The 16,057-nt window shown below is 36.3% G+C and overlaps 1 protein-coding gene across 1 annotated transcript in view; it reads left to right on the top strand.

Annotated features, from left to right (window-relative positions):
• The window catches only part of AGTR1 (angiotensin II receptor type 1), a 31,380-nt gene extending 15,704 nt beyond the window's left edge, over positions 1-15,676 (top strand). Inside the window, exon 2 of the mRNA XM_042799114.1 lies at positions 4,973-15,676. Coding sequence (XP_042655048.1) covers positions 5,026-6,105 — 1,080 coding nt within the window. The 5' untranslated portion in view covers positions 4,973-5,025 and the 3' untranslated portion in view covers positions 6,106-15,676. The remainder of the gene's footprint in view (positions 1-4,972) is intronic.
• The last annotated feature ends 381 nt before the right edge of the window (positions 15,677-16,057 follow it).

Below are 16,057 nucleotides of genomic sequence, written 5' to 3'. Positions count from 1 at the left end.
ACAGTATTGCAGACCTGTACTGCCTATTACAATTCTATTTCAGTAATATTTTAATTTATTGTCATTTACTGTAAGGTCAGACGCTGACCTCTGTGGAAGAAAGTGGCAGAAATAACAGGAAGCCTGTGCACATTGCAAGGCCACAGTTCAAACTGTGTGCCTTTATCTGCCCAAGTACTTGCATTTCTCTCACCCTCCACAATCCACCTATCAACTCTGGACTAAAAATACTGAGGAAAGCCATGAGTGGGGAATACAGACTGTTAGAATGAGCAGCAGAAATCAGAGCTAGGAGATAGGTGAATGTATGGCTTCATGGTGGCTTCAAAGCTTAGGAACTTCAGGAAAATAGAGAAGATGCTGAAGTAGGTATATGAAGTAGAAGAAGTTCCATTTATTAAGGCAATAAAGATAGGGTTGTTCTGCTGGATAGGGGAAAAAAAAGGCTGTCATTAGTTTCTCAGCAATTAGAAAAAGAAGAAAATAGGAAAGGGGGGGACTAAACTCTCAAGAAAAAGGAAAAATGCCACTAGAAAGAAAGAAAAATAGCTAATATATTGAACATACTGTTCCAAACATTTTTCAGCTTCTCTTCTCCCTGTGCAATAATTTTATATAAAAAGAGAATGCATCATCCCCTTAAACATGTAAATGTCTTCTAATTTGAAGAAAAGCAAATAATCCACCTACCATCAGAAGAAAAAAAACCCTCACATTACCTAATGGTGAGGTAGCTAAACTGTGTCAGGGTTGGTCATCCTGAGTTTATTTAGCCTTTGTCAGAGCAAACATCAAAACCACAGTTTAGTTTAAAGTCTGACTTGTGACACCTGCTTACCTATTTATAGCCCATCAAGTTCTCACAGAAAGCCAGTCAGTGCTATCTTATCTTTCAGTAGGCAAAGTGCTGTTTACCTTGCATGGGCTCAGCATTCCTTGTTGTTTCCACAGGCAGTTTAATTAGGATGCATACTCACCCAACAGAAACAATGAATGGAGTGGTAAATAATAGTTGGTAGAGCAGTCTGAATCATTTCATTATCAGTGACTTATTATAATAATTGTAATTAAAAAAGATAAAAGGTCAAACAGGACAGTAACATACAACAGGGGTTTGCTGCTCACCAGATAATTTGCTTTCAGATTGATGTTGCTGCACCATTCACAGGCACATCAATTCAATCCTCTTAGAAAAAGCTCCTTGTGTATCAGCCTTAAAATGATCCAATTATCATTATGTTAACACAGGTCATTTGAGATGCTTTAAATGGAATTATCAATGTGCACAGTTTCAATACTTCCATTTAACTGGCCAGTGGTTTAACCTGCTCCAGTGAATTCTAGCAGCATAAAAGCTGTATCAGCCATCTATTTCTGTAACATTTTTAAACAATCTTCAGTACTTCCCATGTAGAAGTATCTGCTTTGCATAAAATGTATATTACCATGATCCTGGGACAAGCAGGTGAACTGTGGCAAGTGAGAATAACAGCAAAAATTACAGTGGTACAGCAAAGAAATCACTGCCTGTAAGGACTTTACACCACCACAGCTGCCCTGTCTCACCACTCAGCACTGCTCTGGGCCCATGCCTTACAAAACATGACTTTCCTCTGCTGTGTTGAAGCTTTTCCTGATGCTCTAAAATTATTGATGTCCTCAATGCAGCAGATCTACCCGAGGCTAGCTCTGAAACTTTAAAATTTCCAATAAATTTAAAAATTCAGTTCGGGATTAGCAGTGCCTTCCTCGCTGTGCTTTAACTGTAAGGCTTTTGTGAGGTTCATTCTCACAGCAACATTCAAGCTGTTTTCAGATGTACATATGGGAATCCATGTCTGTTTATCCAAATGCAACCACATTATCTATTTCTAGTTCATTTTCTTTTACTGATACGGATTTCTTTATTGTTTGTCATCTTTTAGTATAATTCAAAACTGATAACATACCGAATACATCACTTGCACAGTTCCACTCACTTCAGTGTTACACCAAAACCTTTAATTCCAGAAGGGTTACAGTCTTACACAGAGAAAATGAAATATCATACTATTTCTTGATCAAATTCCTGATTCTTCATGGGAATTGTTCTGCCTTTTTTACTTACCAAGCACTCCAAAATAAGCTCAGGGAATTCAATACCTTAGAGCACCAGACACAAGTTCCCCAACTTTTTTTTTTTTTTTTTTTAACACATTTCTGAAAACCTAATATAATCATTATTACACTTTCTTGAAAGCACACGTTCTATGAATTACATCAACTAAAGCTGCTACTGGCATGAAAAGGTACAGGCCATCATGCAGGTAGAAAAGGGAAATTGGAAGTTAAACAATCACTGAAGGGGTGGATGAAGTGACTGTGAGAAAGGTGCCTTGGCATCTACCACTGCACCGGAACAATCCCATCAAAGCGGGAATATTCACCATCAGCTACATTTGTCTTAGCCGCTGAATCTGCCAGTTGGTACACACACAGCAGGATGCACTTGCCAAATACTACCACCAATTGATGAAGCTAGTCACAGAGGAAGGTCTTGCTCAGCCTTAACTGGGCCCCGATCATTACTGCAAGCATGACTTGCAGTATTGATTTTCTCAAGTAGAGACTTCCCTACAGCTTCTTACTGCTAAATTCTGGGCTGTAATCTCAATGGGTGTATAAGTGGGCAAAGGATCTGGTAATGAATAGATCACGCAGCACCAGCATGTAGCTGGGACAGGGCAAATACTGCCAGACCTTGATGTTGCAAAACCTATCAGTTACTGTCAAATCTCCTTGGGCACTTTCACAACCATGGGATGAGATAAGGGGATTTATCTTGAAATCTTTTTATTGCGGTTCTCCCTGTCCTATGGATAGTATGACCTTCCACAGAGCCAAACACCATGTATTCTAGATTTGGCAGAGTTTGAAAGCCAGGAAGTTTTACTCACGATGTATTACAGTGCCACATGTGATCAGAATGGTGTACATTTCTTTGTGTCTGCTGTATTTGCTTGACTTTTTAACTTCTTAGACATGGCAAAAAATAGCTGATGTCATTTCAAAGCATCTGTACCAACTGAGGCAACAAGATTAATTCATGGAATTAATCGGAGAGACCAAAAGGTGTCTCGTTGTACATCTTGACAAAGGGTTTCTTAGTTGCATTTAACTAGATATTCCAAACTTTATAGAGTTATCAAGAACCTAAATCTCAAAATTACCCTACTAGCTTTATGGAAATGAATCAGCTTATTAGTGCAAACATATAGTAGAACATGAGCTAAGATAGAGAAATACTGAGTCTTTTAAAAGGTAATAAATTGAGAGCCAAAGGGTGCCCTTGCTTACAAGATGCTGCCTGCAACCTATATTCTGGGCTCAGTTCCTGGCTCCAATTCAGGCTTTTTGTGTGGGCTTTGCCAAGACCTATCTGTGCCTCACTTCCCTATTAAAAAGGCAATCCATTTGGAATAAGGTTTGTATCCCAACAAGAGCATGTCAAACACTTAACAGAGTAGCATTCTGCACTTAACAGGAACGTCAGTGCTGAACAATGCAAACAATGAGCAACCACCTCCGTAGCAACATAGCCCATATTTCTATAATGACAGGCATCTTTTCTTTCTGAATGCATTTGTACTGCCCAGGGTCTTAGGGTGTGCATATTTATCTATATAAAAGTGACTTACATTTATAAGGGTTTTGTTTGTTGGGGGGTTTTTGTTTCAGTTTGTTTTTTAAAGCAAATATATTTCACTTAATCTGGGTTTGAGGCAGCACAAGTTGGGTCTGGCTGACAGCTGTCAGGATCCTGCAGACAGCAATAAGCACTACTCTACAATAATAAGTACTAATTTTTTTTTTTTTTTTTTTTTTTAAATATCCACTATCTTTGAGGGCAGACTATCTATTTGTAGACTCTGGAAAAGATTTTAGTATCAGAGTCACAGCATATTACCTGCTTCCTAAAGTCACAAGTCATTAATAAGGAAATCCTTCTTGCAGAACACACAAACCCTGTCAAACCAAACAGGTGCCCTATAAAGGAGATTTCATACTATTGCCATACACTTAATACAGGCCAGAAATGGTTTCTGTACACTAAAACTACAGCTTCAACTCGGATACATAAATTTTTGTCAGTAACTGAAAAGGTAATATGAATTCTCATTCCCCCTTACACCCTTCTTAAACTCTTTCTACAGTTATTAATGTGCAACAAATCAGTACATGTCTGGATTTTCACTGATTTCCCCCCCCCCCCCCCCCATTAGTAGTTAAATACTGTAGCTACAAGCAAGACAAGGAGCTAGGTAACGTCTTCATATTTAAGGTACTTATAGTAAAACAGAACGCTAAATTGTGTGAGTGTCTTCATCTTTCTTTGTGATGTAGAAATTGTCACAAAGAATGAAGCTGAATGTATAGAAAAACAATTCTAGTGATTCACATCAGAAATCAAAGTGAGTACCGAATCTGAATTCATTTATTTTCTTATTGCATTACACTTTGAATTTACAGAATGAACTAGTACTCAGAGTGCTCAAGTGTAGTTTGAGATATCTGAATAAATTTGCTCATTAGATATATCACCTATTTATAGAAAGAAAATAGCCTAAAGACTGTCCTGAATTTATAGTTATCTGCTATTTTGAATCTCTGTTGTTATTTTTATGACATATGTTCACTAACCGGTCTTATCTAAATTGGAATCTTGTTAATTGAAAGATGTTTGTTAGATTTCATTTATGTTAAAAAGAATCTGACAATGTTCAGCCAACTCCTAACATTCCTTCCTCTGTTTTATTCTGCAAAGTAAGTCTATGTTACATTAGAAATTGGTTGAGGAAACAGTTGAAGATGGCTTATTTTTAAAGTCAAAGACATTGAGTCATTGTGTTAGACAAAAACCTGACATTTAATTGAAACTTTTTAAAAATTAAATCCCTGTCATGAATATTTCCTTCGTCTTTTCCCCTCCTAGGTGCGAAGTTCATCTTTTCTCCCTGAAATTAAATTACATCTGAAGAGATCAAGATGATTCCAAATTACTCTACTGAAGAAACCATTAAAAGAATCCACGTCGACTGTCCCGTTTCAGGAAGGCACAGTTACATCTACATTATGGTTCCAACTGTTTACAGCATCATCTTCATCATAGGCATTTTTGGGAACAGCCTGGTCGTTATTGTCATTTACTGCTACATGAAATTAAAAACAGTAGCCAGCATCTTCCTTCTAAACCTGGCACTGGCTGACTTGTGTTTCTTAATAACTCTGCCACTCTGGGCAGCCTACACAGCCATGGAGTACCAGTGGCCTTTTGGCAACTGTTTATGTAAGTTAGCATCAGCAGGGATAAGTTTCAACCTGTATGCCAGCGTGTTCCTCCTCACTTGCCTCAGTATTGACCGGTACCTGGCCATAGTACATCCAGTGAAGTCCCGTATTCGACGTACCATGTTTGTTGCCAGAATAACCTGCATTGCCATCTGGCTTCTTGCCGGTGTGGCCAGTTTGCCCGTTATCATTCACCGTAATATATTCTTTGCTGAGAACTTGAACATGACAGTCTGCGGTTTTCGGTATGACAACAATAACACAACGCTCCGCGTCGGGTTGGGTTTATCCAAAAATTTGCTGGGCTTTTTAATTCCTTTTCTGATCATATTGACAAGCTACACTTTAATTTGGAAGACCCTAAAGAAGGCTTATCAAATTCAAAAAAGTAAGACTAGAAATGATGATATTTTTAAGATGATTGTGGCAATAGTATTTTTCTTCTTCTTTTCCTGGATTCCTCATCAAGTGTTCACTTTTCTTGACGTACTAATTCAATTACATGTAATAACAGATTGCAAAATCACTGATATTGTGGATACGGCTATGCCCTTCACCATTTGCATTGCTTACTTTAACAACTGTTTGAATCCTTTTTTTTATGTTTTTTTTGGAAAAAACTTTAAAAAATACTTCCTTCAGCTAGTAAAATACATTCCACCAAACGTCAGCACACATCCAAGCCTAACAACAAAGATGAGCTCGCTCTCATATCGGCCGTCAGAAAATATACACTTGCACACTAAAAAGACTGCTGGGTCTTTTGACACTGAGTGATGTGTTTTGCAACGTACTTCTTTTGAACAACCTTGTGAATGAAGCAGCAAGAATGGCAAAATTTGTCTGCAGTCCTGACCATCACAGCTTACTGCTCATTACAGAAATGTTAGATGACCTCGGAGAAATCATACTGTATAAATTTAGCAGTGGACTTTTATTTTGCATTGTGAAGAGGACTGCTTGGTTTTCATTTTGTTTTTCTTTACTGAAAACAACATAAATTGTGGACAGGCATGTCAGACTTTCTGTCAGCATCCTGCCGTTTACTCAGAACTACAAAAGAAGCGTAGAGAAAACCCCTAACTTAAGTTCAGAGGTGTTTTTAAAGGAAAAGCTTGTATAAATTACATAAAGGACCTGTTTTGCACATACATGAGCTGTTCCAAATTTTGTTCAAGGAGCTGATGGAGCTATGCTGCTTGGTTTTTTTGTTTGTGGTTTTTTTTTTTTTTTAAGATGTAAATATCATCATATTTATAATATATTTTCAAATATATGCAATATAGAGAGGCCCAATTTTAAACTCGAATGGAAATTTAAGGTCCCTGAAATTGGTCTCATTCTGATTTATGCTAATATTTTTCATTTTTAAGTGGCAATCTTTTCATAATAATATATGCAATAAAATGCAGATTTATTTATTAAATATAGAATAAATATATTTTTAGATTTATATTCCTCTTCATAAATTTCAAACATTGCTTCATAAATGTACATTTATATCCCAGTGGGTATTTTTATAGTAGTTTTAAAAAATTATGTATACACACACAAAAATGGGAGTCACTCAACTTTTCCACATAATGTGCCACACTGACTTTGAAGTATATTACTTATGGAGGGGGTTGACTCCATACTCTGAGACTAAAAGTCAAATTCTGTATTTGAAAACATGAGTCCTTGGACAGAGGTGATCAAAAAAACTTCAAACTGTTTTTGTATAATAACCACTCAATGAGAGAAGTTACCACCTAATCAAATTACTCTATTTTTCAAATTCTTGGACATTTAATAAATTCACATTCTGATAAGCAAAAATGTGACAATTCTTACATTACAGTTTAACTAATAATGCTTTTAGTAACATCACAAAACGTACAAGACCAAACTTTACTCTTTGCTTTTATGGAATTTCTCTCCATTTATGCATAACTAAGTCTAGAATATTTGTTCCCTGTAGAAACTTTTTTGTGTGTATGTAACAAATTCAAATTTATACTAGCATAAATCAGAACAAAAGTCTGGCTCAAACTGTCCATACAAATGAGGGGGGGGAAGGTGATAAGCACTGAATGAAGTTTCAACTAATGATATCCTCAATATGTTCTTTTAACCTGAAGTAGTGTACTCCAGAAAATACTTATTCTTGATTCACACTCATTTACTGTCTGCAAAGATAAAGGAGTTCATAAATACTTTTTGACATAATGAAACTTAAGAAAGATTCCAAAACTTTACATATATCATGTAGATAATTACATGACCCTTGAGAATTTGCAATATTCGTAATTTTCAAAATTATACATCTAATATAGCTTTGTCTCAGGTAGAAAGTGGTTGGATTAACTGTATTTTCTGATTATCAGTCTCTTGTATGTACACAAGTATTTTAAGTTATTTTTTTACTTCAGGAAATTACTTCACAACAAGAAAAGTTATTTCTGTAGTTTAATAATTTTTAAGAAAAAACAGGATTACAACTAGGTCTGGGAGTCTTGTGCCTCTTCCTGCTCTTTTTCATTTACTTATTTTAAAGCAAGTTTCTTCAGTTTTGCCTTTGTTCTTCCATCTGCAAAATGGGAACAATCTCCCCTTACACATGTCACAAGGCACCGTGAGGATTCACTAAAACTTATAATGCTGTATGTTAAAAAAATGCTCTTACATTAAAGCTTTAAGTTAATTTAATTGAAAGCTAGTATCTCAAAATTTGAAACCTGAATGTATCGTTTAAAGACATAGTTAAATTATATAGAATGCTTTATATTTGGCTTATATCTATCCTTACATGCGAGACAGCCGTTCGTTAAAAATGAGTATGTCAATCCCATGCATTATAAATAGGTCCAGAACAGTACCACTGCCTCGGCACTCAGTAAGCTGACGAAGGACTGACAGAGCTTGCCATTTAGCTGTACGATTTTTTGTTTGTGTACACATGTGCACATGCTGAGCTGCATCTGGAGCTTCCCCTGGCAGAAGCAGCTCTGTCTCAGACATAATTCAGTGTGCTGTGCTTGCCACCTGCTGGATGCAGCCACAAACTTGTTTTTCATTTCAAAAGTTGTTAGAGACAGCAATATTTCCCTGCTTCCTGACCTGTGGCAAAACTCCTGCAGAAATGAAATGCAAATTTGTCCGTCTGGGAGGCAGTTAACTTCCCTGACGGGGGCTAAGCAAGCATTTCCTCATAACCTGCTGATCCCTTTGGTCACTGAAATCCAGTGTCCCCAGTGACCACAATAGGTAGCTCTTTTGCAAAACATCAATTGCATTACTATGAGAGCCATCCAAAAGAGAATAAATATCTATATAATGTATAAAAATAAAAATAAAAGCATATTTACACAAGTGATAACAAAGTAATTAGCTGAAAGAAATCATTTATCACCAAGCAGAATTAGTAGTGACTGTGAATGATAAAAATTACAGTATTACACCAGAAGATGGAAGAGAAACCATTGGTCATTGATTTGACCATTTCATGCCAGATCCTGTGTTTTTAAGAGGCTGTGTACCCTAGGCTGCTGGTGCCACCTGTGCCTACCTTCGTCACGGGGAAAAGCATGAGCACACCCATTCAGCTGCATTGCTGAAGGTAGAAAGGGGTTGCAGCTGGCGTGCTTTGAAGGCAAGCCTGACCTCGAATTGACAGGCAAAGAAAGTGGAGGGCAAAGTCGCTGTTAAATAATGCTGGGAAATTTTTGTTCTCCTAAGGGGTAGGAAAATGACCATCGGTTGCCAAATATAATGGATTGTTTCCTTAAATTAAAAAAAAAAAACAAACAAACAAACAAACAAACAAAAAAAAACCAGGGAAAACCAAAAAAATCGATAGTTACTGAAAAGTATAGAGTTAAAATTCCCCAGCAACTCTCACCAGGCAGCAGCAGAGTTCTTCTGGAGCACAGGGGGATTATCTGTACAGCCACATCCTGCAGTTTCAGGCATCCCCACAAAGCCTCCAACTGACAGCAAACCAAAGAATTCCTGTTTCCTTCAGCACACCCACACCACTTCCACCACGCACCTCGCTGCAACCCATGCAGGTGCTGCAAAACAGGTTGTTGCTGAGCTTTATGCTCCCCTGCCCACCTACTTGCTGAAAATACTGTGCTGCAGCTGTGTGCGTGGGGCACGCCGGGCAGCAGTGTGACAGCGCAGGGTGGGCAGCCCCGGCTGGAGGGGCCCTACTGAGGGGCAGGGAAGAGATGGCCAGACAATCCTTTCGTACAAGAACCTACTCCTTGCCAACAGAAGAGGAGGAAGTAAGATCTGGCTCTGTATGACTTCGCCATTTTGGGGTTGAGCCCTCTTAATATCAAAATAAGAACTAGTTATATATGTTTAAGAACAAATTCTCACTATCTTAAAGAGCACAAAGACAATTAAGATCAGTAGTATGCTGTTATGTTATTTTTAAAAGGTGTATCCAAAGTGCTTTTCATTCTCAGGGTAACCAAAGTAAAATACTTGACAAACTCTGTCCCTGTGTTCTCCTGGTGTGAGGAGGGACAGCATATAGCCCTAAATACAGGCATCACAACTCCTGTGACAATTATATTCTGTTGACTTGTTTGAATTAATACTTCCTTTCTGCTGGCAGAATAATTACTAAATCACATTATGTTTGACATGTACATGCATAATATTTATTTCTATTTATTGTGAGATAGTAATTCATGTGGCTCATGTTTCATGCTCTACTCTCTACTTGCTTGCCCATTATATGCCTGTCCTAAAGCATACTATATAATCTGCACCAGTCAGCCCAAATTCCAACAAAAGCTTTACAGATACAGTGAGAATTAATCTGGCTTCTCAGTTGAACAATGTCCTCATGTTTACAGTGTTAATCAAGAGGTTGCAGAGTAAGTACGAGGCCAGAAGACATCCCTTACCAGAATTACTAAGGTGATGATTTTCATCACCTACTGCAAACTATGACAGCAGCAGAGAATATAGCAGGATTCCCAAGTCTGGTTCAGTTTTGCTTGCATAGCTTCAGCCATGATTTATCTTACTGACTTCCTTCTAAGTATACTGAAGTGCAACTATTTCCAGGGAGAAATTTGCCATGAAAATGAGAAACAAATACTTCAGATTTGTAGATTTGAGGGGGCAGAAGAAGACCTGGAGCAGGGACTTGCTGATTTTGGAAATATTTAGTGTTAGATGTAAATACTTTTTTTTTTTTTTAATCTTTTGCAAAAATAAAGAAGAATTTAAGAATAAATCTTTCAGTAGAATAGTAAAATCTCCCAGAAAGTTTTGAGAGGCTCTTTTAAGTTTCTAAAATAACATCCAGCTCAGTTTGGAACATATCAAACCATTCTTACCCCACTCACAAGGTCAGGGTCTCCAGCTCTGCTATTCTGCACCATGTTACAGGCTTGCCCAGAACACCATCCTACCAGCTCGTATGCAAAGTGATGAGGCTGTTTTATCAGTCAAGTCCACTTCAACATCGACCTCCCTACCAAGGCTGAACTAACAAATCCTCAATGTTAATGGCAGAGCTGTCAAGCTCACTGTCACTGGCGAGTTCTGCAAATGTGGCTAGACACACAAGAAATAGGTACAGATCATGTTTGATAAGAGCACTGTGTGATCTTTTTACTGGACTAGTGCCATGGCAGGCAGCTTTAAGTGTTTGGTATATTAAGCAACAAGAACTAGATATTTTGTTTTAAATACTTTTGTGCAGTCATACTCTGTGAAGTGGTGGATGTCAATGTTTTCTATTTCAATAGAGATAGTTTTATACTGTAGAAGTTTACTACTATTACATAAGAACTTTTATTGTCTGAAGTATTATTAAAAACATACATGTTGTCAATAGATGTCTTTGTGAAAGTCATCTCCACTGCTGTCCACCAAAAACAAAAAGATATGTTCTGTATTATTGTAAGTACTACACTATTATATCTATAGCTATGTATCTTAGTCAATACCATCTTTACCAAAATATTTCTATTTAATGCTGTAATATTTTATACCATCAATCCTCATTCCTTTTAATTCAAAATCTAATCCAGCTCCCCCTAAACTCTTGAGATGAACAGGCTGTGTCTGCAATTTATAGTGGAAAGGATAGCTGGCTAGCTCCAAAATCACATGTAGAGCAGCAGTTCAGTAGTTCACTTGCATTTTCCAGAACTGGCTAAGCTAATAGTTTCCTTGGAGTGGATACTTACCAAATTACTAATTTTCCTATATACAGGTTATATTTTGAAGCAGAATTTAGGCTTAACTTTTTCAAAACTAAATTAAATTATAGGGACAGATTTGCCCAGAATATTGTGTCAAATAAAGGATTATATTATGAATCATGGCCCTGAAAAGCCAGACTCAGGCTGCCTGTAGCTGTGTATTCAGTGTAAATATATCCACTTATTTAGAATAAACTTTGGTGTTTCTAAACAGTGCCACATTGTAAGGTGGCTTGAGTGGAAACAGGATCAGGTTCCAGCATAATAAGAGAGGATAGGTGCTTTTTTTTTTCCCCAAAAGAATGGTAGAATGGATGACACATTTTCATTTTGAATTTGTATGAAAATAAAATTGAATTTAACCATTCATATCCCTAGTAAACTCCACTTCATAATCTGTTATATAGTGTCACACTAGAAAAAATAGGAAAAAACAGTTAAAGGCTAGGCCTATTAAATTCTTATTGCTTATCTACTGAATAACTTACTTATTTTCTATGTATTTTAATTATTCCTCAGCTTTATATGTTGGCAGTGCTGTGAGGCTACAATTGAGCACAGGCCCTGGTGCAGGAGGTGGCATACACACAGGGACACGTGTGATCCCTTGGAGCTTTACAGCCTAATCAGAAAGTGAAAAATTGTCAGAATGGGGCGGAAAGCAAAGACTGTTGCTGAACAAATACAAAACCATGAAGATATTTCACCCTGCCATTAAATGCTTTAAACCAACGTGAGCAAAAAAGCGTCTCTCTCATTGAAAATAAGAAAGCAAAAAAGTAGAAAAGGAAATACTGAAAGATTTTACGAGTGAGGAACAACCCCACACATACACAGACTTTCATGTATCTCCAACTAATACTCTCAAGCAAATGTAAACTCAGCCATTTTTATGAAGTTAAATGAATAATCAGAAATGTTTTAGTCAATGGATGTATATAAGATATTAGCAGCTGATTTGTCACTATTGACTTTTCTTTCAGAAAAGAAGTTAAATTATGCATTAGAAACCCATCAGATAATTATATACCCAGGAAAGGAAGACTGCACTGCATATAGACCTACGTGAGGTTTGCCTACCTAGCCTGAACTCCTCCTCATGCTTTGTTTATCACAGGATATATAAATACACACACAAAAAAAAAACAAATCAGAAACCAAACCAAACATAATTTCACAAAAATATATATTGTAGTAGTGCTGTGTATATTTAATTTTGCTGAGCAGCTATGAAATCGTAAAGAATCTAAAATAAGTTTTCACAAGTTTTAATTCATTTAAATAGCTCTTTTAAGCTTTTAAGAATTCAGTTTTGCACTGCACTAAAATCTCTAAGCATGATAAAAATTTGCAGACCCAAAGCCCTCTTTCTGTATAAGAGCTCCTATAAAGTGAGGGAAAGTGTATGATTTGCAGGATACCTTTCAAAGACAGGTCATAAATAAGTGTACATGAGATGGCATTATACCTATTAGAGAATTGATAATGTTCAGCCTGGGTTTTGAGATATGATTACTCTAGCTAGAGATGTAAAGAAACATGCAGAAAGGCATACTTTATATACTAGACTGTACTATACAGTGCAGTGTACACATGTTAAATCCAGCAAAATTATATTTCTGGTATTCTTGAATTTCCTTATCTATGATAGCTCTCTATACTGTCATCTATAATTTTTATATAAGAATAGACAGTAGGTATGCACTGCTCTCAGAAAAATTTATCATATTTTAGACAGGTTTCTGTCTAACATAACTGTGCAAAAAAAGTAAGCATTTTTCACAGAAACATCTGTATCAGACTGATTGTATTTTGAAATACTGAAAATATTAAACAATCCACAATAAATAAGTGTTGGTTTAACTTAGTCTTTGCAACATATGGTTAGGTGGTTCCTTCCAAGTTTTGTTTCTCACCAAACCTACAAGTGACTGTGTTTTTAGCTTTAACTCCCAACACAGGTAGCAGAACAAAGTAGTGAGTCTGACAAGAACACTGGATTCTAAATGAAAACGCACATTTTCTGTACAGCTCATGCCCTCGAAATTCTGAAGTTGCACATAATTTTGTTTTGATCAAAGTTTATGACTGTTAATTAAAGAAAACTTCAAATGTTTATTGGAAAAATACACTGTACTTATAGCTCAAGTCTAGATAATATTCTACCAAGGGATATGCTCCTATAATTCTTTTTCCTATGGTCTCTTTAAGCATCTAACTTCAGTTTTCTTGTGAGACTCAAATCATATCAAGTATGTTTCAAGAGTTTGACAGATCAGTGCCAAAACATCAACATTCATTACTCTGACTCACAAGTATGCATTGGATTTAAGTGTGGAACTGAATCACGATACAGTCAATGTACTAGAAAAGTATATAGTACATTTAAAAAACAAAACAAAACAAAAAAAAAAACCTAAAAGCATATTCCAATTTTGACCTCTTGCCTCTAGCCCAAAAGATGACTGCAGACTTTAAATGCAAGATAAAATTTTTCTTACGCTTCACTGCTTATCTTGGAGCTGTTTGTTTAAAGGCTAAATTTTCTGCCAAGTTAATTCAAATATTTTTACAAGGTTATTCTGTGATAGATTGTGCATTTATTTCTCCTGCGATATAATTTGATTGATGTTTATGTCACAGGAGAAGCTGATCAACACTGCAAAGCTCCATAAATTCCAGCTCCAAGCAGATCATCACCCCCGACATTCCAACTTGCACAGAATATTAGTGTCCTCAGCACACATTAATGGAATCCAGTTTCACTTATTGCAAATAAAGTTTACTTCTCTGGCCCAATACAGCCATGGAGTCAATGACATCCTGGAAAAAAATACTGTGGATAGGCACATCCCTAAATTTCACCTACAATGAAATACCTGCAATGCCTGCATTATTGCATTTGCTGATAATATATAATAGTGACTGTCATCTAGCACATACTATATATATGTGCCACTGCTGCATTCCAGCGTGCTGCAAATATGCACTAAAATGTATTATGGCTTGTTTTAATTTGGCAAAGCCTTGTATTTAATTAGCCATGTCTACATTTAATTTTTGTTTTTTCTACTATATGTTTTTCTCCTAACCCACAGAGAGTATTTCATGCATAGTTGTTAAGTTCACCATAACAGTGGAGAAAAACACATGGGACAGTACTAAGGATACGCTCCATAACTGTGTTAATCCCACATTGTTTTTAAATGTGTGTTTTCACAGAAAACAAAGGATTCTAAGACTTTCTCTATATGCTTTAAATTTGGGAAATGCTTTAATTCCCAAAAGCACAGTGCAATTCTCTCAGGAGGTCTCTAAGAAATTTGAAAACAAACAAACACTCTTATGCACAAGTTTTGAATCATGATTTGAACATTATTTTAGAATTTAAACTAGATTTTTGGTTTACTGTTCATTCTGCTGACTATGCATTTTACAGGATTTTCAGTATTTCTTCTTCAGAGAGCCCCTAAATAACAGGAGATTTTTTTTTTTTTTTAACAAAGGGAAAAAAATTTAAAAATACACAGTACAAGATATATTTGTAGACAGGTCAATGAGGATGTGGTTCCTAGATCTGCATTACACTTACTTTCATTACATTGAAAATGGGTAGATTTCAAACTAAGAGCCTATCTAAAAAGCAGAAGTCTCAAGGCTCAACATTACTTCAGGCAGTTTGAAAGGTGTAAATCTTCAGGCACTGCAGGAATCAAAGTTGCAAACATGCATTTAATTACACTTTACACCCTTTGATATTCTACATTTTGACTTTCAAATTTCACTTTGTAATAGTAAGCATTGCCATTAATTAGAGAAGTCAAGTCAAAGCAGTTCTGCAAACGATGGCCATAAGCCTGTCACAATTGTTCCTGTGAGCAAACACTGCAGTCTAAACACCACTCTTAAGATATCTGTAGTGCTGTACTGAAATCTGTTTTATTTCCATCTAAAGTGGTATTGCTGTATGGACAAGATTATAATTACTATACTGTTAAATGAGACTTTGCATTTTTAAGATTATGGAAAAAAAGAGAAAAATACTCAATCACCTGTAATGCATAATACTGAAGAGCTTTAAGAATATGGGGAGTGGTACTGTGGCGTGCAAAATAAATTTATCACACAAGTACAAACACTGGTTGAATCCTGTTCACACTGACATCAGCTGGATTTTACTATTGGCTTGAATGAAAAGATAACAAAGTCCTAAAAAGTCTCACATGCTACCATCAATTTTGGAAATGGAGCAAAAATAGCATCTGAACTATGATTCTATCTCCTCTTGCATAGAGATGAAAAATATAACATGCAACCACAAGAAAAATATGCGCATCATCGTAACATATACACTGTGCAATCATCTGGGCATCTTAACACAGAACACATCAAGTCAAAACAACAGAACCAAGAAGCAATTGATCCATCTGCTTGGAAAGGCTGTTTTAAAATATAGACAAGACAATCTAGAAAACAAATTTTTAAAAAAACAACCAACTTTATTTCCTCATGCTATG

The sequence above is a fragment of the Tyto alba genome, unplaced genomic scaffold (genome assembly GCF_018691265.1).
Source record: "Tyto alba isolate M040663 unplaced genomic scaffold, T.alba_DEE_v4.0 Super-Scaffold_10, whole genome shotgun sequence".
NCBI lineage: Eukaryota > Metazoa > Chordata > Aves > Strigiformes > Tytonidae > Tyto > Tyto alba.
Note: the sequence above shows the minus strand (reverse complement) of the source record. Positions and strands in the feature narration are given on the sequence as shown.